Genomic DNA, 23,330 nt, shown 5'->3' with positions numbered 1-23,330 from the left:
GCCCTGGCAGGTATGATGATAGAGAAGCTAGAGATCACTCTCATCCTAAGGCTGCCTTCCAGCCCAAGCCAAAGTCCACATCAGTCCTGGTGAAGATGAAGAAGTTCCTGGACCAGGAACACAGGGACTAAATCAGGCAGAGCCTTCAGCAGCAGAAGCAGAAGCAGTAGCAGGAGAAGGCCAAGTCCACCTGACCCTGAACATCTGCACTGGGTAGACTAGTATCCTTAGCCAGAGAAAGCAGGGCCCGAGATGATGCATAAGGACTAGCAGATGGCTCAGCAGGCTAAGGCACTTGCTGAAGACCTGAGTTTGACCCCCAGAAAATACACAGTAGAAAGAGAAAACACTCTTAAAGGTTGAATATTTCACCTTAACATGCACATAATAACACACATGTGCACACACATACTCACATAATGAATAAATGTAAAACACATTAAAAACAAAACTGACCCATTAAAAAAGAAATTCACATAATTATTAAATACTTTGATGCTATGAAATTTTAGGAAATTTATTTTAGGAAGTGCTTATGTTTGGTATGCTGACAAAATTTATTCGTATTTTGGAAAATTGGATCATACAAGTAACTACAAAGAAGAAGAAAAGAATTTAACAGCTTTAACATAAAAGAAATAGAATCTTATTTTAAGTACCCTTAGCCTGTCTTAGAATTGTTAATTATAAGTGTAAATATCTTTCTTTTCACAGTAGTAAGCATAATTTGTTAGGATTATTATTAATGTTTTTTATTAAAAACTGAAATTTGCTTTTTGTTAAAAGGACCCAGAAGTTTGCTAAGATATTATTTTAGAAAAATTTGAGATTAGGAGATTAAAAATAGATGGTAATACAATTTGTGTAAATAAATATGACATATTTTGCTTTTTCATTTAGTTTCCTGGTGGATTTGAAGGGAGGAAAGAAACAAATACGGTTAAGTTGATGGAAAAACAGTATCAAGAACGATTAGAAGAAGAAATAGCTAAGGTAGGTGTATAGTTGATGCGGGAGGTGGTCTCTCTTTGAGCCTTCAAAAGGCAGATTTTATTGATGGCATGTAATACATTTTGAGTCATAAATTTCCTATATAATTTACCTGTAAATTGTCAAATAATAGTATCAACTATAAGTATTTTAGACTTTCTTTGTTTTCTTTCTTTCTTTTGAGACAAGATCTCACTGTTTATCGCAGGCCAGCCTCCGACTCATCCTTCTCCTGCCTCTGCAGCCCAAATGATGCAGTGGAAGGTGTGCACTACCACACCTGGCATAATACTTGCTTTTGAGTGGACTATTCTATGGGTGTTACTGGTCTTAACCTTCCTTGTGAAGGAGTTTGGCCTTCTTTAAAAGTGGTTAAAGTCAGGAAAGAAAGGTAGTTGGTCCTCTGTCTATTACCCCTGCTCAAAGCAGTTATTGTGGTGTTAGACAGCAACTTGAGATTGTCACTGAGCTTGGCTCCTGGCTGAGTGAAGGAGTTTCATCAATGTGGTGTTTTGCTTGTCTTGGAATCTTCAGCTGCTGTGCCCAGAGCCCATCTTTTAGACTCGAGTATTAACTACCCTAGGCTACATTATAGTTCCATTTATTTTGTCTTAGCATTTTCTTTCAGAATAAATATATTCATTTGCATTTTAATATTGGAACCATTAAATTATGAGCTATTTGAACCTTTTTAAAAATAACTAACTATGGGGCTGGAGAGATGGCTCAGCAGTTAAGAGCACTGACTGCTCTTCCAGAGGACCTGGATTCAATTCCCAGCACCCACATGGCAGCTCACACCTGTCTGTAACTCCAGTTCCAGGGCTTCTGACATCCTCACACAGACATACATGCAGGCAAAACACCAATGATCATAAAATAAAAATGAATTTTTAAAATATTTTTTAAAATCCCTAACTGTTCCAAAATAGCGATCTAAGTGGAGAATATGCATTTTTAAAAGGAAGACAATTGATGAAATGTAAAGAAAATAACATGAGGCATTAGTTTTAGATGAAGACCCAGGGAAATGTCTAAGCTGTGAAGACTCATTTATTTTGTGAGCAGAATAAATAGTTCTCGGAGATCTTGAAAAGGGAGTCATGGTTTGTGTGTCAATCATTGTGTGATTCTCAGAGAAATGGAAGTCTTCTCTTGTTCTTAGTGCCTACAAAGACTCTCAAATAAAATGTTTATTAGGGTCTCAAAGTTAACATGAGATTTGCTATTGGACATGTTATGCTTTAAATATGTGAACTTAGGAAAGTTACTTAACTTACTAATGTCAGTTTTCTCAATGTAAAAAGAAAATAATAGCAATTCTCAGGAGAATCAAATGAGCCACTGCATATAAAGCACCTGGAGACCAGATGGTGCAGAAAGTTTTCAGTTGTACAAAGTAGGAAAGAGAAGATGCAGTGAGCTTACTGGGTGTGGCCTAGGAGTCACAAGTCTGTGTCTAGTGTTTCTTGTTCCACAGTGTAGAACACAATCACTTTATTACATCAGCATTTATATTTATCTTCATTGTCAGATTGATTAGATTTAGAATCACCTAGGAGGTTGGTGAGGCAAACCTTTGGGTGTGTCTGAGGATGTTCCCAGAGAGAAGTAACTGTGGAGACTCTGGATAGTCTTGTAGGCTGGAAGCCTAGACAGAATAAGAGGTGGTGACGGAGAAAGCCAACCCAGTGTGCATTGCCTGTCTCTGCTTCTACACCTTCCATGATGTACACAGCTTTGGTCACATCCTTGGCCTCTGTGATGGTTACTAGCTACCTAGAGTCAAGCAATAAAGAGTTTAACTGTCTGGAACTTAGAGTTCAAACAACTAGTTCCTTCTTTAATTTGTTTCTGTCAGTATATTAGTCACAGCAGTTGGAAAAGCTGTCTTTTTTTTCTGAAGCAGTTTGTATTTTGTTTGGTTTTTAATTTGCTATGTATGTTTAATGTGGTTGGGATGAACCATGCTGGGCAATTCCTGAGCAGCATCCCTTAACTCTATAAATTGTTTTTAGTTCTCTAACCTTTTTTTGCATTTTAAGCTTTCATTTTAGGATCTTTTTTTTTCTTTTTGAAACATATAAACATAATATAAATATAACAAAACTTTCAAATTAGCATTCTGATCTTTTGTGACTCTTCTCGGTTCTTCTAAGGTCCTCATCAAGTATTTGGGGGTCATAAAAAGTAATGTCTTTGGAAACCTTTCAATCCATTGCACTTCTTGAATCTTTGGAATGATATCTTCTGTAATGTTCCCAGCCTTTTTTATGAAACATTTCCATCATTCTCTATTAAACCTTACTGGAACTGTAATAACAGTGAGATGGATATTCATCATTTTCCTCTGTCTTCTGTATTTCATTGTTTGTTTATTTTTGTTTTGTGGTTCTTTTTTTATTGTTTGTTTGGTGGGGCCTGTATATTAAATCAGAACTCAAATTCTCAATATAGCAGAGATGGCTGCAACTCTGATCCTCTTGTTTCTACCTCCTGAGTGCTGAAAAATGGCAGACATGTGACATCATGTTCAGCTCTTGATGTGACATCATGCTCAGTTCTTTATGTGATGTCATGCTCAGCTCTTTATGTGATGTCATGAACGACAGGCTTGTGACATCATGCTCAGCTCTTTATGTGATGTCATGAACGACAGGCTTTTGACATCATGCTCAGCTCTTTATGTGATGTTATGAATTGAACCCAGGGCTTCGTGCCCACTAGGTAGGCATTTCCTGCCTCACCTCGTTGCTGCTTCTTTTCCTTTTTTAAAATCTATTTTTAAATCAGTAATTAATAATCAATTCATTAATTTGGTTTCTTGAGACAGAGTTTTTCTGTGTAACCTTGGCTGTCCTGGAGCTTGCTCTGTAGACCAGGCTGGCCTCAAACTCATAGAGATCTACGTGCCTCTGCCTCCTGAGTGCTGGGATTAAAGATATGCACCACCCTCACCCAGCCTCTTTGCTTCTTTTTTGCATTTATAAATTATTTTGCTTTTTTGTGTTATATTTTTAGTGTGGAGAGACAGAGATGGAGGCCAGATTCAATTCAGGGAATTAAAATAAAAGCCACTTTGAAGATCTTAACCATTAGTTAGAAAATGCTGGCAATATGTTTTGCTATGCTATATTATTTATTTATTTGTTTGTTTGTTTATTTATTTATTTTGCTTTTAGATCCCAATGGTACCCCAGTGGAGTTTCCCTTCTCTTCTCTCAGTCCCTCCTCTTGCCCCAGTCCCCTCCTCCTCCTCCTCCTCCTCCTCCTCCTCCTCCTCCTCCTCCTCCTCCTCCTCCTCCACTTCTCTTCAGAAAAGGGCAAGCCCCCCACCCACATGGATATCTTACAGCCATGGTATATCAAGCTGCAGTAAGATGAGGCACCTCTTTTCCTGTTAAGGCTGGCTGAGGCAACACAGTGTGAGGAAAAGGGTCCCAAAAGCAGATAACAGAGTCAGAGACAGCCTCTACTCCACTGTTAGGAGTCCCACAAGGAGACCAAGCTGCACAACTAACATATGTGCAGAGGGTCTAGGTCAGCCCCATGCAGGCTCCCTGCTTATCACTTCGGTCTCTGTGAGCCCCTAGAGTCCAGGTTGGTTGATTCTGTGAGTTTTCTTGAGGTGTCCTTGACCCCTCTGGCTCCTACAGTCCTTCCTTCCTATCTTCCACAGGATTCCCCAGACTCTACCTACTGTTTGCCTGTGGGTCTCTGCATCTGTTTCTATCAGTTGCTGGGTGAAGCCTCTGTGATAACCCCTGGCTAGGCACCAATCTACGAGTATAGTTGGAGTGGCCGAAAAATGACTGGTCCAGCTTGAGACTCAGACTATGAGAGGAAGCCAACCCTGACACTGGCTGGAGGGTCAGGACCCAGAGGTCTAGGATAGAACCAAATATGGCTAGCCAAAAAAACCCAAAAAACAAAACAGCAGTAACAACAACAAAAACTACTTACCTAATTCTTTTCTCTTTTTACATCTTGCTATAATGGCATATATTCCAGATGACTGCCTAGAACATTACCAAATCCTTTCATTCTAGGGTAGCATAGCCACCTAAGAGGTCTAATTTGGTAGGGGAGGTATAGTCATGAGACTGTTGGGACAGAAGCAGTGTAATACGTGTTTAAAGGGTTTGAGTTCTGTCTATAGTTGAACATAATTTGATTCAAATCACTGATCTAATATCGATTAGATATGACCTTGATATTGTTTTTTATCTTTGTACACAAATTTTCTGCATGTGTGGTTTGATACTACAATATTCTTCAGGTTAGTAAAGAGTCTTACTTCTAGACAGGTCTGTTCAGATCTGAAAATCAGAGTGAGGTATAATGTTACAGAAGAGGAGCTGAAGAGTGTAGAGCTCAAACCTCCCTCCACCGTCCGTTTGCTTTGTGTAGGGTCACATCATGTACTCTCATTTAGTATTTTCATTTTTCTTAGTTTCCTCACTCGTCATATTGGAACATTAACAGTGCCTGCCTTACAGCTTATATTGAATAGTGAATGAAATAATACAAAATTTTAAGAACTGATTGAAGGTGTTTCTGTTATTCTTGGTGTAACCATTATCAGCATGATTTCTATTAAAACGGGACTCTCACTTCTGGAGGACATAGCATCTGGAAAGCAATGGGCTAGTTAGAACCAGGTTGAAGACAGGAGATTAAATCAGTTTAGTTGTATGGGCTCGACCACAGTTTTTGAAAGCTAAAAGTCAAGCACTAAGGATTCCAACTTCAGGCATAAGCTCACCCTGAGCTCATGACAGCCGGCTCTCCTAAGTGTGGATGGTCTGTGGACATAGAACTTGATATAAAGCTGTTGGAGCATTTGGTTCTCAAAGGCTTAAGGCCTTGTCAGAATGTTGAAGTACCTGTGCTGGGAGGAAATAGACAGTGTCATAATTGTAGTAGAAAGTCAGAAACGTGATCCTCCTTTCCAGTCCCTAGAACCAGGTACCCCACTTCAGGAAGTTTCTTGCAGTGAAAGGATGTGAATGATAATATAATTACACATTATGCTTCAAATAGCATAATGGAACATGCCAGGTATAGTGGTGTTCATCTGCAATTCTAGTCATGGAAGATTGAGACAGAAGGATTATAGGTTCATGACTAGTTTGGGCTACAGTAAGTCTGAGTCTGCCTGGGCTACATAGTGTTATTCTAAAAACAATCACAACAACAACAAAGTGAAAACCATCCTTAAGTATTTGCCAATAGAGAATTGATCTTGACTCAGAAATACTTTTACTGTAGATAAGCTATGACTAAGATATAGTTTAGAATATGATTACATTTTTGTAGGAAATTTCTGACCTGTATCTGTCCATATCTGCATGCAAAAAGAAAGAAAAGAGCTTAGAAAAATATTTACTAATAGTTACAGAGTATTTTCTTGGAAGAAAGAAATATTAAAACTTTATTATCTAGTTTTGTTGTTTTTTTAACTGAACATTTCCTGCTCTTGTTAGAAAACTTTTTTTTTTTAATCTAGGAGTATGGTACAATAACTATGTGGACTCCCAGTTCATTGTAGAGAGTTTGTCCATTACTTTATTGTAGGATTTCTTTTCACTTAAAACCACAAGGCCAGGTTTTTTTTTTTTTTTTTTTTTTTTTTTTTTTTTTTTTTTTTTTTTTTTTTTATTGCAAATAGGTTTTTTTTCTTATGTAATCTATCTTGATTACTGTCTCCCCTCCCTCTGCTCCTCCGAGTTCCTCCCACCTCCCCTCCCATCCAGTCTCACTCCGTCTCTCATTAGAAAAGAACACATTGAAATTGGACAAAACAAACAAGAAAAAGAGCCTAAGAGAGGCACAATAATCATCAACACCCACACATTCACACATTTAGGAATCCCATAAAAACACTAGTATTTACACAAAGGACCTGCTTCAGTTTTAGAAAGTTCATGTGAGCTTTGTTCATGTTGATTTAGAAGGGCTTTTTTTTTTTTTCTTGGCATCCTCAGTCCCTTCTGGCTCTTACCTCCTTTCTCCTTTCTCCTCCTCTTCAGCAGGGCTCCCTGAGCACTGAGGGGAGGGGTCTGATGGAGACATCCTGTTTAGAGCTGAGTGCTCCAAAGAGTTTCACTCTGCATAATGTCTGGGTATGGTCTCTGTATCTGTTCCCATCTGCGGGAGGACGAAGCTTCTCTGATGATGGCTGAGCAAGGACTGATAGCACCATAGCAGAATGTCTAGGAGTTATCTTGTTGCTGTGTTTTTGTTTTGTTTTGTTTTTAGAACAGTATTATTTGGTTTTCAACCTAGGTCCCTGGGCTAGTCTCAGGCTCTTTGTTACCTAAGCAGTGTAATGGGTATGGGTAGAGGCCAGGCCTTTTAAAATGTATGTACGCCTAGGTAATAATTTCCTTTTTCAATTCCAGCTGATGTTTAAGAATTGAATTGATCTTTTCATTTGTTTCTTTTATTCATTAGGTCATCGTGTCAATGAGTATAGCATTTGCTCAACAGACAGAACTCTCTAGACTATCTGAGACGAAAGAAAACTCTATAAAATCAGAACAAGCACATGGTCTATGTTGGCAGGAACACCCTTTCAATGACATCACATCACAGGGTCAAGTTGGTCCTCACACTGCTACGGGAATTGACAAGAATGCTAAAGAACAATTTAAACCACTTAGCAAAGAATTAGAAGAGCATAGAAAAGAAGTTCCTTTGTCTAATGGTGATGATTTTGATGATGATACACTAAAGCCTAAGGACCATGGGCTGACTATTGCACAGGAAATATTTTCCAAAGATGAAACACTTGTAGTTAGACAATGTGTAAGTATGACTTTTAGGATATTTTTTTAAAAAGCAAAACATTCATAAAAGCAAAGGCGGTTTTTTCACTATTAATACATTATCAGTAGTGTTGCTTAAGGAAGAAGAAAGTCTCAAGTCCAGCTTGAATAGGACTCACATTGTTGTAGTTTATTAATGATAAAGCATATAGTTAAATGAAATTAACCCTATTAAATAAAACAAGTCTGTTTGTCTTATAGACATTGTGCATATCAGTGAGGTGGCTTAGTCCCCAAGCCTGATACACTGAGTTCAGTCTCTGAGACTCACATAATGAATGGAGAGAACTGGCTTCCCAGAGTTGTCCTCTGATATGCACACACACACACACACACACACACACACACACACACACATACACACGCACACAAGAACACGAACATGAAACAAATGACATGTAATAAAAGCACTGTATTGAATTTTTAAACAATAAAATCTCATGTAACAACTGCCTTAACTTTGTTTCAGTTAAAGATTATCCTGTAATGTGGAAATACCTTTGACTGAAAGATTTGCTCAGTTAAATATAAGAACATATAAGGAAATAATCATCTATTTAAGAGAATAATTTAAAAATTGTATTGTCTAGGTCTTCATTCTCGTTTTCATTACATACTGCTCGCAAATAGACCTGATTCCTCAGTAGTTTGCTATCTTATTGGACAGAAATAAATCCTACTTGTAAAATCATTTGAATTCAAATGTATTATTAATGTTTAAGATAGTTTATATCTTATGCAGAAATAGAATCAAATAAAGCTGCCATCTCTTTAGTTACTGTCTCTTCAAGGATGCTCATAGACTCCATTAGAAAGTTGATGTGTTCAGAGTCAGAGAACTAATACATGATTGTCTCTTACAAAGAAGTTCTCTGGAATGCTCCATAACCGTTCTATAATACAGATTTCATAAATATAATTTCCTGTTTCATAAGTATAGTTTTAAGATTAAAAGAAAATCTTCATCCCCCCCCCCCACACACACACACAAAATGTCAAGAAGAATAATGGAATCATGGCTTCATTAAAAGTAGAGGGAATATTGAATATCTTTATTTTTCTCCTTTAGAATTATAGTTTAGCTAAACTATCTAATAGATACTTCCCTCCTGGAAAATAACACATTGCGGTAATTAACTTAATGTTGTCTTAGCATTGTGGTAAAATAAATACTTTTTTTAAAATTTAGGCTTTATTTAATAATAAGATAAAAATTCAAATGCCCTATGGGTTTAGTGGAATTGCTTTCATATTCATTGAAAGTATCAATAGTGGCAAATTTTTGAAGTTCATGTGTGGTTGAACTTTTTGTTTCTAATGATAAAGATCCATGATGAGGTGTCAAATATGGAGACTTCTAGACAATTAGAAGATATGCGGCAAGAACTTGTCCGACAATATGAAGAACATCAACAGGCAACAGAACTGTTGAGGCAGGCCCACATGCAACAGATGGAGAGGCAGCGAGAAGACCAGGAGCAGCTACAGGAGGAGATCCAGAGGCTCAGTCTGCAGCTAGCCCAGGTCGGCACTGAGAATCCTTTTCTCCAACTAAAATGACGTTCTTTATGTAGCCTTTTTTAAAGCGTCAGAATTACTTTGCCAGACCTGAAAATAATTAGGAATATATAACATTAGAATTACCCCATCAGCCAACAGTTTTAGAGCTCACAGGGACATCTGACTCAGATTTATCTTCTTCATCATATGCCATCATAGCAAAGAAATGTGCAACAGGTGTCCTGTCAGCTTGGGCAGTCTGCACTGAGGTGCTTGCTTAGGAAGCTCTCATCCATAGTCAGGTTCCTGTGAGTCCACAGTTAGCAATCACAGGTACACTTTTCTCTATCTATAATTCACCTTGTTAATCAATGGAAATCTGGGGTAGCATGTTTCTGGATCTTTGTCTAGGGAAACATTTCTTATTGATTTGAAAAATGCAAATTTATATAACATTTTTAACCCTTTCTCAACTAAATTTAAAAATTCTTTGGTATTTGGGAACTATATCCTTACTTGTTTCTATATAAAATATACTCACAAAATCTTTGTAGAAAAGCTCATATGAAAACACTAAATTTAATTTTGAAAACTAATATGAAAAATAGAGAATCCTTGACTTGGATTCCTTCGGATATAAAATAATGGGAAATTTGGGGTTGGAGAATAAAATATGGATCGTTTGAAAAATCAGTTTTGCTTTTCTTCATTGTATTTTGTGATTTCAGACTTCTGAATTTTTCAATGCAAATTTGACACAAAAGTATTAATTGAACTGTACAGATCTCTGAATTTTATAAGTTTAACTTTTTTTCTAAAGTTTCAAATTTTGCATTGAATTTTGTATATGCCTTTTAACCCCTTATAATGGAATCTGAATCATAGTTTGAAAAAAGGCCCGTTGGTCTCAAGGGGTTAAAAGATATCTGCTAATTGTTTCTGTTCTCTTCTCCTATTGCCAACAACATTTGCTTACGACCATTTCTCTTGTTCAGAAATCTTCAGTAAGTACTGAAAACGTATCAGAGAGAGAGAGGGCGCTTTCAGAGGAGCTGGAAGCGCTAAAGCAGCTGTGCTTAGCGGGAAGCGAGGAGCTGTGTTGTGAGCTGCGCCACAGCAGTACTCAGACACAGGTAGTGTGGACTTTGGCTCCTCTAGGAGCATGGATCAGCAGTGCAATAGGATTTGTTTGTCTTTCTTGTTGGTGTGCAATAACGTTTTTATAGGCTTTGAGCTTAATGTGTTTGTGATTGCACCCATGGAAGGAAGGTCGCCTTGCATTATGCTGGTAATTTGATTCTGGTATCGCAATAGCAGCAGCTGTTGCTCCACCATGGAACAGCCTAACAAATTCCACTGTCACAGTACACAGCCTGCATGCCTTTGAACCCATTCCACTTTTTTCATCTGTGCATTAGAATGTTTTATCTTTTCTTGATAATACTAATCTCTCAATAGCATAAAGTTAAACATTATTTCAAATAGTGTCTACATCGTGCATAGACGTTTCTGTTTCGTCTCGTACCACTATGGAAGTATGACTTGCTGTTTCTAAGATGACAGGTTTTCTCTTTGCCTTGTCCTCTCTGCCTTTACACCAACTTACACAGGATGAAAATGACAGTCAAGAAGTTGAGGAACAGACATTCAAAGAGAAGACATTGGAGAGAAAGCCTGAAGACTCAGCTCTCGATGAAAACCTGTCCAATGAAAGGTAGAGAGTGTACTTGAGTAGTACAGGGTGAAATGCTGCTTCCGAGTCAGTTCCCACTGTCGTAATGTTACCTTGTACATTGTACTTTGCTTTCAAGTTGTCCTATGTGTGAAATTTGTTTGTGTAGGTATAACATAGGAAGGGTTGATGATTTTTATCATTAACTAGACTAATTTAAAAAAAACTTTTGCATGCACTACAGTTTTTTATTAGATATTGCTCTTGATTCTATTTAGGTGTTATTTGAATACTGGACTTTTCTTGCTTAACTTTATTTTTCATAATGCTATGCTGTATTCTAAAAAATCACTTACAGTTGTGAGGTTTTTCTGTCTTTTTTTTTCATTCACTTTAAGGGCATTGCTTTAGCATTAGGTATTCCCTTGAGAAAACAATACAATAAATATTCCACATTTAGATTATTTTTGCATTTGTATATAACACATAAGAACTTTTAATCCATATTCAAGTTTTATGGAGGAATAAATCACCCAATGGTAGCAAAACTATTCCTTACTTTGATATCACAGAGATTAATGTAAAAATGTATAACACTATACTATATGAGAATAGATAACCCATATTAACTTAAAGGCCTTTTTTAAAAGGCACAGTGTTTTAAATTTTATTTTATTCAAATGGAAATAATTTCTTTCAAATTAACTAGTGTCTACTAACAATTTCTGTGACTCTCCTCCTCACCTCCCTTCCTCAGCTTGCATGGAGGTTAGATTATTAGTATGGAACTCAAAAAAGAAACACAGTGTATGAAAATTACCCATTACGATGGCAATATAAAATAAATACTGCTTTTCACTATTTTATATATTTTACACATCATGTAGTATTTGGTTTTTAGAAATTTTTATGGTAAGATTGATAAAATGAGTATTAATCTTTGTTTTAAACTAGTATATAAGTTTAATCTGTTTTCTTAAGTGAAAATAGCTTAATATTCTAATCATGGGATTTGACACTTGAACAAAACTTAAGTAAAAGTTAAGGAAATAAGACCCTTTACTTCCTGTTATTTGGTCTTATTTTTAATATTCTGACTTATGTAAGCAGATAACTTGATCTGGATAAAAAATAGAATTTTTGCTTGACAACTCCTAAAGAAAAACAACTCTGTTTATTATCTTATCCTAAAATAGGTAGTTGATGTGCCCAGAAACAGACAGCTTAGCGTGGTTGTTGGTAATCTCCTGCAGTGTGAAGTTAAAGATCAGACTCTTCTAAGCCAGGACACCTTCACCAAGAAGTCTGTCATTTGTCTAGATGTATTCAGTGTAATGTTTGCTATAATACTTCTGGTGAATTAAGCTATTAAGATTAATCAGATTAACCATTTATGGACCATTTATGACACAGTTTTAAAGGGTTCATATTACGCTAAAGAGAAACCTCATGAGAACACTTAGTCCAGGACAATCCTCATTTTTTGTTTTAAAAAATGTATATATTTTCCAGTAAGACAGAGGGTAGGAAGAAATCTAGGCAGTACAGTTATTGATTGGAATGTAGAGATGGCTCCATGGGTAACAGCACTTAATGCTGTTGCAAAGGACCTAGGTTCAATTCTCAGAACCCACACTTATAAGCTCACAGTAGCCTGTAACTGTAGTTTCGAAGGATCCAATGCTGGCTTCTGGCTTCTGGCTTCTGAGAGCTCCTGCATACATGTGATGCACACAAACTCACACAGACACATACCCATGCACATAAATAAAAATAAATATATAACTTATTAATTCTGATGATTACGTCTGAATATTTCAGAGAAGAGTTAACCAATAGCATCTAATTTAAAAAAAATTTTAAAGACTGTTCTTACCTTTTAAAAAGAAAGACATGATTTATTTTTGTTTAGTTGAAAACTTTTCTTCCCCCAGTTGTCTGAAATATCTAGTGAAGTGTGAAACTAGGTATAGTTTTGTCTCTAAAATAAATACAATTTTTTTAAAGACCTATGACACTTGCTTTGGTGTTATCAGACTGAATTTTTACTGTTGACCTTTAAAATCAGGACTGTGCCTATTAGATCTGCTTAAATTTAGACATTTCATTTGTCATCATAAAATTGTCAAAACAGTGCTGCATTTTTATAGTGGGCTTTTAAGATGATACTTTAAAATATATTTGACACATGAAAGGATGAAATACCAAATCTGTGTGAGTAACCATGAAAAGCATTACCAACTCAATACCTTACACATACTTGGTCTTACCACACTCTTAATATTTTTTTTATTTAATCCTTAATATAAAAGCTTAGTTACTTGATTTCTTTTGGGTCAATAAAATGCACACTTAACAAAAAACTGTTGTAAGCTACATAGCTCTGTTAGAACACAGGGACTTCTATAATAATTTTAAAATAAGTTAAAAACCGGAAGAGCTTTATTGTGGTGCAAGTACCAATTATTTAAAAATATTATCCAGCTATAAAGCATTCATTTTATGATTTTGTTTATTTACTTTGTTGTTTGTTGTTGTTGTTGTTGTTTTTTTTTTTTTCAAGACAAGGTTTCTTTGTGCAGCCCTGGCTGTCCTGGAACTCACTTTGTAAACCAGACTGCCCTTGAACTCAGATCTGCTTGCCTCTGCACTGAGTTCTGGAATTAAAGATGTGCACCACCACCACCCAGCTCTATAAAGGATTGTTGTGGCATAATCAGAGAATGTTTTGTTTAGTTTTTTTTTTTTTCTTTTCATTTTTGTGGCTTCTACTTTTTTTTGTTTGTTTAGTTTTTAATTAAGCATTTTAACAAATGATTCCTTTTCTGTACAGACATGCTCTCCAAAAAGCCAATAATAAACTTGTAAAGATCCTGTTAGAAGTTGCCAAGACAACAGCAGCTGCTGAAGAGACAATTGGCTGCCATGTTCTTGGGATTTTGGATAGATCTAGTAAAGGTCAGCCAGCTGCCAGCCTGCTTTGGAGATCAGAAGCAGACCTGTCTGCAAAGCCTTGTGTTCAAGATGCAAGTGGAAGAGGTAATGTTTCCATATACTGTTGAAATAGTCTACATCTTTGGCACAGACTCAGTTTAAGGCACTCCCAATGTATAGAAATGTATAGAAAAATATAGAAGGGAGAATAGTCCAAGTTTTTACAACTACTGGACTGTCCGACATAAAGACTTAGTGTATAGCATTTGCAAATGGTACCTCAGGGCTATCACCGTCTATACCCTGGGATACTACTCTGTTTTCTACTTTTAAAGAATAATTATGCATCACTACTCAGGACTCTCACATCCACCTATACACTAAGGAAAGGTTGAATGAAGAGATTTTTAGGAGTCTAGCACTATTTGAAAAGATTCACACAAGTCTGATAAACCTGAGTTGATCTTGGTTTGGACTGTCCTCTGGTCCGTCCTCTGTGCCTTCTGGAAAGTGTCATGTCTGCATTTGGGGACCAAGTCTGACTTTCCTTCACCATCGTGTTAATTCTGTGCTGTGCAGGCTGGACTCTTCTTTTGGCTTCTTGCCATCACCTTGCTGACCTCTAGTCACTCTTATTTTTTCAGTTCCTTATATCCTGCTGAGGAAGAATCAGGAAATCAAAAGACAGCTTTGTCAGGTGCAGAGATGTAGGGTCTGAAATCTGGATTCAAAGAGTAAATCTAGTTACTTCCATCCCTCACCCAAACCCTCTTGCCAGCCAGAGGCAGCTCTTCCAAAATGCTGTTTTGTAATTTTGAGAGCATTCGGCTTGCTAAGTAAGCTCTGTGGAGAAATGAGAAGAAAACATCCAGTTATAGATGCTTTGCTTAATTATAGGCTGGCCAGCCGTGTGTTTCTCAGCTCAAAGGAAAACTTGATTTAAAACTTGAAATAAAATTTATTTAAGAACACTTTAGTTGAGTTCAAAGACAATTTTTAAAATACTTTTAGTAAAGTAAGAACTGAAATAATAACAATTTTTAAACTTTCTTTTCAGATTCACTCTTTCCATAGTTGGTAGATTTATTTTATAGACTAACATTTCTCCTGAGTAAGCTCTAGAGCAAAGGGTATTTTTTAATGTGTGTGTATCCTAATATGTAGAGAACAAGGTAATATTTAAACATGTAAAAATGTCTAATCAAATTAAACTTAACAAAAACAATGAACTGTTTTTACTTAGCCATCTAGGGAGGAGTTTTACTGTTCTATTAGGGAAGCTGAAACAGGGTTGATGGCTAGAGTCAGAAACAGAAAACCGCAGACACTGAACAGTTGTCATAGCTACTAAAACATTCAGCAAACATCATTGAGCTCACCTCTCAAGCAGTTTTCTGGGGGTTTCAAAAGGGATAAATTGGCAGTTTATCTCCAGCACAGAAGATTGTCTTGATGTTTATTTACTTTGAGAATGTAGACCTTGAAGGACACCTGATCCATGATGCTTGTTATACGTTATATCCAAATTTTCCAGTGTAGGTGAAATGTTTTTGTCCATTATTTTTGAATGATAAGCATCCCATCTGAATCCAGACCTGTCTTGGACTTACAGAACTGTTTTTGAGCGTTTTCTCCATTATTCCTGCTCTATAGAGTTCAGATTAACAATAGTAGGAAGCACTGGCATTCCCACAAGAAACAAGATCAAAACATAGCTGATATTTTGCTTAAAAACATTTTACTTGTCATAATCAAGTAAGTCCTTAAAATATTATTTAACTGATAACCAGTTCTAAAAGAATAATACCACAAGAGGGAAAATGAAATCCAGAGAAGAACAATGTATAGAATGTTATTTCAAAGATCATTTAACATCACTGGTTACAATGTGTGCTCTCCAATTGACATTTTATGTTTTTATGATTAGCAATGCTGTTGACTTGTTAATAATTTGGTGTGGCCATCAGTATCATTAAGGGACACTCACAGGTCCAATTTTCATTTTTAAGTAAATATTGAATTAAAATAACTTAACACTTTTAAATGTTGAATCTTTCATAAATATCGAGGACTATGTGTTAGTTATTTAATTATTTTGGCGCTCTTAACCCGCGAGGAACACGTCCCAAAAACGACAAATCCACAGAAAAGCTGTTTATTAATATAGGATAGAAAAGATGTGACAGGCCTGTGTGAAGCACACACGTGAGTGAGAAGAGAAGAGAAGAGGAGAGAGAAAAGAGAAGAGAGACCTGTGCAAAATGGCGCTGGCTTTTTAAAGAGTGGGCCGCGTATGCATACAGGGCCGCATGTGGCTACTCTACACATGCGTGTAGATTACATGGCCGAGCGCTTTACGAAAGCATGTAAAGCCACGGAGTCCTAGCCACGCGAGATGTTCTGACCTGGAAATGGCTATTTTGAACCGTAAATAATTAGGCAGTCCGCCGGGCAAGCCCAACCGTGTGGACATGTTGTGATTTTCTATCACTATGGGGGTCCAGGCCCTAGACAGTCCCCTCCCAGGGTCCGGGAAGAATCTACAACCAGCTGATAATTAATCTTTGATGAAAAGAAACGAATCTATGTACACGAAACTCCTTAGTTCATACACTTTATTATTCTGTGATAGTTTTCTCTCTACACAGCTTCTATTCTGTTCTCATGTCTAGCCCCTTCTTACCTGATTTCTCTCTATATTTAACTACTGTCCCCTCTAGGTTCTATCTTCATTCCTTCATCTAGTTCTTCCCCTTCTAGGTTCTCATCCATCTAGTTCTTTCCCCTATCAGCTCCTTTCCCATTCCTTCTTTCTCCTCTGGCTCTTCCTCATCTTGTTCTTCCCCATCTGGCTCTTCCTCATCTTCCATCTCGTTCCTCTAGTACTCTCTTCTAGTCCTCCAATCTAGTTCTTTCCCATCTCGGTTTGTTCCTCTCCAGTTCTTACCCATCTAGTTCTTCCATTCTCTTTTCTCTTCTCCGTCTTCTGCCCTGCAAGTCCCGGTACAAAAAGGGAGGGTCCCTGCTAAATTGTGTAAAGCTATTACTTAATGTCCACCTGACCTAGGTGGTGTCCCCTTCTCGAATTTACCTTAAGTCAGGAGACTTGTATGTGGGCTGTTATCACTGTTAGTCCTCAGATGTTGGGCACCCACCTGGGCGGTGTCTCCTTGCGGAATTTAAGTCAGGAGACTTATATGTGGGCTGCTATCACTGTTAGTCCTTGAAAGTTGCGCGCCCACCTGGGTGGTGTTTCCTGTAGTCCTTGAAAGTGGCTAAGGGAGATATCTGATTCCAGAGAAAGCCTTTCCTGAGGCTGTTCTCCAAATACCTGTAATGTGTATGTCCAGAGAGTGATCAGTCCACACTGTTAGCCCTTCTAGGGAAAAGTCAATTGGGAAAACTATGAAGGCACACATGATTTTCATAACAGAATACAGCTGATATGTAACAAGCCAAGTAACACCAAAAACTCCTTGGGATTTGGCTTCTTCTGGAGGAATTCCCTGATTCCTCCAGGTAGTGACTTTGCCATAACCAGCTGAGTTCTTATGATATATTCCTGAGGCCTGCAGCACATAAACTCCAGTAATGTACTGGCTTTACAATATTACTAATGTGCTCTGTATGTTAAAATTCATCCTGACATTTCATATTTTTGAATGCAAGCATTATAAAAGCTAAAATATTCCTTTAATTTTTTTAATGTCTCATTTGACATAACAAAAATTAAGTTTTAATCTGTTTATCAAGTGACTTTTACTCTTCAGTTTTCTGTATGGCTTTTTTCATATGGCCTATTTTCAATCTTCAAGTCTGAACTTGTTTAGATTTTAAACAGGTATGGGCTCGCTAACCGTTGAAAAAATAATTGATTGGTTAATATTTGCTTCCTTATGAGAATAAACTTTTATGAACTTGAAAGGCAAGGTTCAGCTAGTGTGAATTCACTTCCGTCTGAGGCAGTGGTAGATCTCCTGATAAAATGGGGTCCTGGAGCTGTGTTGTGAGTTTCCTTTAGCTCTGAGATCTCTTAGAGGAGAGATGTCCCCTGCCCTGGGAAGGCAGGGATGAAAGCTTGTTTTTCGTGGCTTCCTTGGGCATAGTGCTGCGCTGCAGAACAATAACAACATACTAATCATGAACTTGAGCAAACTTAATAACTCTCACAGATCTATCTCCTTCCTTATTTGTTCCTTTGTTTTGCTTTGTGTACCAGGCTATCCTTGAACTCACTATCTTGCCCAGACAAGAGGATCTAGGCAGAGTCATCCCAATGCCTGGACTACTAGACAGGGGAGACCCTGCCTAAAAACTAACACCAGACCATGAAACAAAACCTACCAAGTGTGTTTCACCTTTATCTTTTGGGGGGTACTTTAGTACTTAATTTTTTAATTAGCCAACCCAAAGACACTGACATTCCATGACTCTTACATTGTGCATTGTTTTGCATGCCCTTGGTACTTTGTGCTTGAGATGTACTCTCGTGTGTACAGCATCTTTAGTCACCTTCTTATCGATGCCCCTCAGACCACAAACGGCATTCTGCATACTACTTGGGTGTTTGTTTTGTTTTGAGGTTTTTTTTTAAGTATTGGTTGGTCTCAGCTTTGCCCTCCAGAGTAAACTGCAGCACACTGACGAACAATAGACATTTACCAACTTTACCAACCTTAGTAACATTGCTTTTCTCAGAGGACCCTAACTAAATCACTAAATCCACAGCAGCTTCTCCATGCTGGCCCATTTGTCCAGGTAAAACTTGAAGGTTATCTTTTTAAAGGCTCTCTTTCAGCTCAGTCTGTGCCTTTCTGTCTGACTTTTTAATGGAACTTCTTTTGTTCTGTTAGCTTATGATGGGACTCCTTTTCCTTCTTATTAAATGCTGTCTCTACAACAGATGGACCTTCTTTAAGTGTTTCAACTCTCACCTTTATAAAGAAGACGTAAAAGTTGCAGCCCCATGCTCTACAGCTGTGCACATCCTGTCGACACTTTGGTCATTTTTATGGCCACACAACAGACCGTCTCCTCATGTGTTGGTGTGTTTCTTACTGATTGCTGTCATTAAGAATCCTGTGAGTCAGAAACCCAGAGTCATCCCTCAGCTTTCTTCTTCTCTGCCTTTTTCCTTCAGTCGTGTCCAGCTTGAGTCCTCCCCCATCGTATTTCATGACTTGTGTCCTTTTACGCCATCATATTTCATCACTTCTCATTGAGTAGCTGAAATAGCCTCATAACCAACCTATTCTTTTCTAGATATTCTTAAAATTTGCTTCCTGATATAGAAATTCGCTATTATCTTCATATTTAAAAATATGATTAACCCTTCCTAATCTTTAGAAAAACCCTCAAAGTTACAACAGAATCTAAGACAGTCCACAACTTGGATCTAGCCTCCTTTCTAGCTATCTTCTTTTAAAATTCTCCACTGTTGTTAAAGACCAGTGTTTCCATCATTTCAGACTAGTCCTTTGGCCTTAGATTTATCATATTCTCCAAACCCATGAAAAGCAAATGTCACTGGAATGCACTCAATTTCACAGATAAAGATAGTATATGGTATAAGTAGTTTTGTTCCCTCAGAACCAAGTAAAAACTCTTGCTCCCATCGCTTCTGCAGAAATATCATTTGCTTCCTAGACAGCTTCATTTGACTTAGTAAATGTTACAGTATGTATTGTACTGTACTATTTGCTACTTTGTATATCATTTTGAATCCCAAGATCATCCTGAACTATAACACTTTTGAAATATTTGTCCCATTATCATGGTATTTAATTTTTAAATACATGGTCTAATATGAAGAAATATTAGCATAGTAGTTATGCTTTGTTTTAATTTGGAGAATAAAATGTAAGGTAAAAATTACATTACCTGCTATGCCAGTGATTAGAATTATATAATTTATGTGTAATAGTACATTTTGGAGGCTGTAGAGGTTAATCTGTTAGAAAACTTGCTGTTCCTGCTGAGAAGCCAGGTTTGGTTCCCAGCACCTACATGGTGGCTTAGAACTTTTTATAGGCACACACAAGGTACATACATGCAGGCAAACAGTCATATAATCGTTTTTAAGGTAGATGTTTAAAATTGTTCCCTAGAATGCACACTTTTCTGGTTTTGTATTCTATTACCAATGATCTGTTCAGTAGAAGTGATTAGTAGATGTGGTTAGAAAAGCTGCATCTGATTTCATGGCTCCAGCTTGTTATTCTGTGTGAGTGTGGTGAGCTCTAGCATGCTATCCTGGGTGAGTATGGCTAGTTCTAGTGTGCTATCCTGGTGAGTGTGGTGAACTCTAGTTCTGGTAAACTCTTCATTGTATAAGAAATAATAAGAAACCAATATTGTGAATAAAAGTAAATTAGTCTGTACTTTTTTTCCTTTATACCCCTGCAAATGTAGCACATAACAAAATTATCTTAGTGCATTTCAAATCCAATCAAATCTCTCCCCTGAATAGTCTCAAAAGTCAAAAGGTCTAGTCCAGATAACTATAAGTACTTGCTCTCTTCTTCAGTGTACCTGGACTGTTCCACAGCATATTGAAATTGGGATAGATGGTGTATGCTCAGTCACATGTGTTCATGTGGATGCCAGAGGTCAACATCAGGGGTCTTCCTCTTTTTATTTATTTATTTATTTATTTATTTATTTATTTTTGGTTTTGGTTTTTTGAGACAGGGTTTCCCTGTGTAGCTTTGCGCCTTTCCTGGAACTCGCTCTGTAGCCCAGGCTGGCCTTGAACTCTCAGAGATCCACCTGCCTCTGCCTCCCGAGTGCTGGGATTAAAGGCGTGCGTCAACACCGCCCAGCTCCACTTTATTCTTTGAGACAAGATCATTTTGGCTAGACATCTGTCCAGTAAGCCCCAGATCCTCTGCCTGTGCACCTTTCTCCCCTCCCTCTGACTGCAATTACAGATGTGCTCTACCACACTGGCTTTCTATGGTGCTGAGGATGGAACCCAGGTCCTCCTGCTCATGTGGCAAGCACTAGATCCTCAGCCCTCTCATCTGTGTTGTCTTTGTGTGTTTGCCTTCTCATTACACTGTACAGTCTGTGAAGGTGGGAGCCAGGCCTGGCTACCCAGGAGTCCTCGTCACTTTTCAGACACTATGCGATACCATTGGGTTAAATGGCTATTTTAAGTTCTCGAATGTTTTCTTAATAAGACTAGAAGTGTGGCTCAGTACACAGTACATGTAACTAAAGCTCCAATGTTGATCCCCTGCACCACAAGATAATTTTTTCCCTCAAAGAAAAGATTCTGAGTAACCCAAGTAGTAATTTCTGTGCTCTAATTAACACAGCACTATCCTTTCCTAGACTGTCTTACTTGCTAGTCAATACTCCTACTTTGCATATTCATTTTGTTAAAAGTTGTTATTTGAAGACCTTGAAATTGTAATGATTCAAGTTCTCATTTGACTTGATGTCTTCAGTTACTTAATGTTGTAACTTTAAATATTCTGATTAATTCATGCCTTGAACTTCTTATTATTCTGGTTACAGACGAGTCCCTGCCCTCTTATCCTGGAAGTGCTATAGCAAGAACTGACAGCAAGTGGTCCCAAGTGACTGGGAAAGGAGCAGAACTGTCACAGCAGCTTGAGACAAGTGGTCTGGCCGGACCTGAAATAGACCCCGAAAATGTTGAACTGGTGCTCAATGTCAGCTCTCGACTACAAACAGCAGTTGAAAAACTCCTTGACGCCATAAGTGAAACTAGTAGTCAGGTAACCTTGCTGTCTTCGTCTCTCTACTCCTCCACAGAGACTTGTCAGACTCCCTTTTAGTGATTGCTGTGTTCAAGCTGGGTCTAGTGGAGCATACCTCTAATTCCATCTATTTGGCAGGCCTGGGCAGCTTAATGATACCCTGCCTTTAAAAAAAAAATAAGTGTGGAAAAAGATCCAGGACTATAACTCAGAGGTCGAGTGCTTACAAGGCTTGTGCAAGGTACACTCTCCAGCACTGAAAAATAAGTATACAAAAAACAAATGCATCACAGAGATTTTGACTCTACCATTGTTGGAAGTGTTCCACTAAACTCTCTCCTTTGAGAGCTTGTCTGGACTTTACGTGCTGTAGAATGTCTAACTAACGTAGTCCCATTACACTCAAATGTGGGATCCCTTCACATCGTTTTACATATATGAGCAGGTTAGTTTGCCATACAAGGCATTTCTGGGTAAGAAATTAGTTTGGGACATTTTTTAAAGTAGTTTTTAAAAATCGAAACATTTCAAGGATTTTGCTACTGCATTTATAAATTGGTGTTTTCTGTCTATATAATTTTTACTACACCTTTTATGATCATTGACTCTTAAATTACCATGGGCAGAATTTTAAAAGTTATGTACTGTTTTAAAATGAAGAAATTTACTTATCTTCAGAAGGTTTATCTTAAGACAAGTGTGACTCTACAGCTGTCGTTATCAAGTACAGACTAAATTACCATTGTCATTATTGTCTCTACTCAAATCTTATAGCAGATTCTTTGAAACAAGTCAAGAGGTTGAGCAGGTGACTCCTGTGTCGTTGGTAAAGTCTGACTCTTCTGCGGAATTACTTCTTCACTCAGGAATGACACGGTCTAGCCTCTTCCTGTCGTAGATAGCCATGGGAGAGCAGCTGGAAAATAGTGTATCATTACATTTGAATCCCAGAGTCAGTTGTTTGGTGGCCCTTATTTCTGGGCCAGCCACTGGAGCGTGGCCAGCCTACCAGAGGCCACACCCCTAAGGAGACTACCTCCTTCCAGCAGCCTTAGACTGTGAAGAGCTCCTCAGCCAAGGTTGTGAGCTCATGTGCCCCTCCCCCACACCTGCTGCACCGCGCTGGTTTGATCTTGTGCTGCGTGCCTAGCTGCTGTGGGTTTCTGAGTGCAGTAGTCCTGTCATGGTTAGAAGACAGTTTTACCCCATCTCTCCACCCCTCTTCAGCAGCACCCACGAATTTTTGTACTCACCGTTGCATCTTGCCTGTAGTAATATTACTGTGCTAGTCTAATGATTTTATGTTTTGCTCCTTCATTTATTTATCCAGAATTTTTCTAAAGTGTGAAAGTACCTATCCTTTCATTTTTATGCATTTAACCTAGTCAGAATTACGGACTTGGGGCTGCTTTATCTGTTGTTTATAACTTTATACCATAGTGACTTACCCAGATGGTGGGAACGCATGCCTTTAATGCCAGCACTAGGGAGGCAGATCTCTGTGAGTTCAAGGCCAGCCTAGACAGAGTGAGTCCCAGGATGGGCTCCAAAGCTAAAGAGAAACCCTGTCTTGGGGGAAATAAAAATTGTATGCCATAGTTACTTGTTTTATTTCAGCTTCAGTATTGAAAAGTCTTCCAGGCCAGCTTTTGTACCTTTTGAGGCTTTCTCTTTTGA

At 37.8% G+C, this 23,330-nt stretch overlaps 1 protein-coding gene across 10 annotated transcripts in view; it reads left to right on the top strand.

Moving 5' to 3' along the window:
* Positions 1-23,330, top strand: part of Akap9 (A-kinase anchoring protein 9) — a 118,196-nt gene that overhangs the window by 45,981 nt on the left and 48,885 nt on the right. For 9 of the 10 annotated variants that reach the window (XM_036180763.1, XM_036180755.1, XM_036180762.1 and 6 more), the window contains 7 exons: positions 901-993; positions 7,447-7,800; positions 9,147-9,344; positions 10,316-10,453; positions 10,931-11,034; positions 13,826-14,031; positions 21,448-21,671. In XM_036180763.1, the coding sequence (XP_036036656.1) occupies positions 901-993; positions 7,447-7,800; positions 9,147-9,344; positions 10,316-10,453; positions 10,931-11,034; positions 13,826-14,031; positions 21,448-21,671 (1,317 nt within the window). The remainder of the gene's footprint in view (positions 1-900; positions 994-7,446; positions 7,801-9,146; positions 9,345-10,315; positions 10,454-10,930; positions 11,035-13,825; positions 14,032-21,447; positions 21,672-23,330) is intronic. The other variant, XM_036180761.1, reaches the window with a different exon arrangement.

The sequence above is a fragment of the Onychomys torridus genome, chromosome 3 (genome assembly GCF_903995425.1).
Source record: "Onychomys torridus chromosome 3, mOncTor1.1, whole genome shotgun sequence".
Classification (NCBI taxonomy): Eukaryota; Metazoa; Chordata; class Mammalia; order Rodentia; family Cricetidae; genus Onychomys; species Onychomys torridus.
This window is presented reverse-complemented; position numbering and strand designations above follow the sequence as displayed.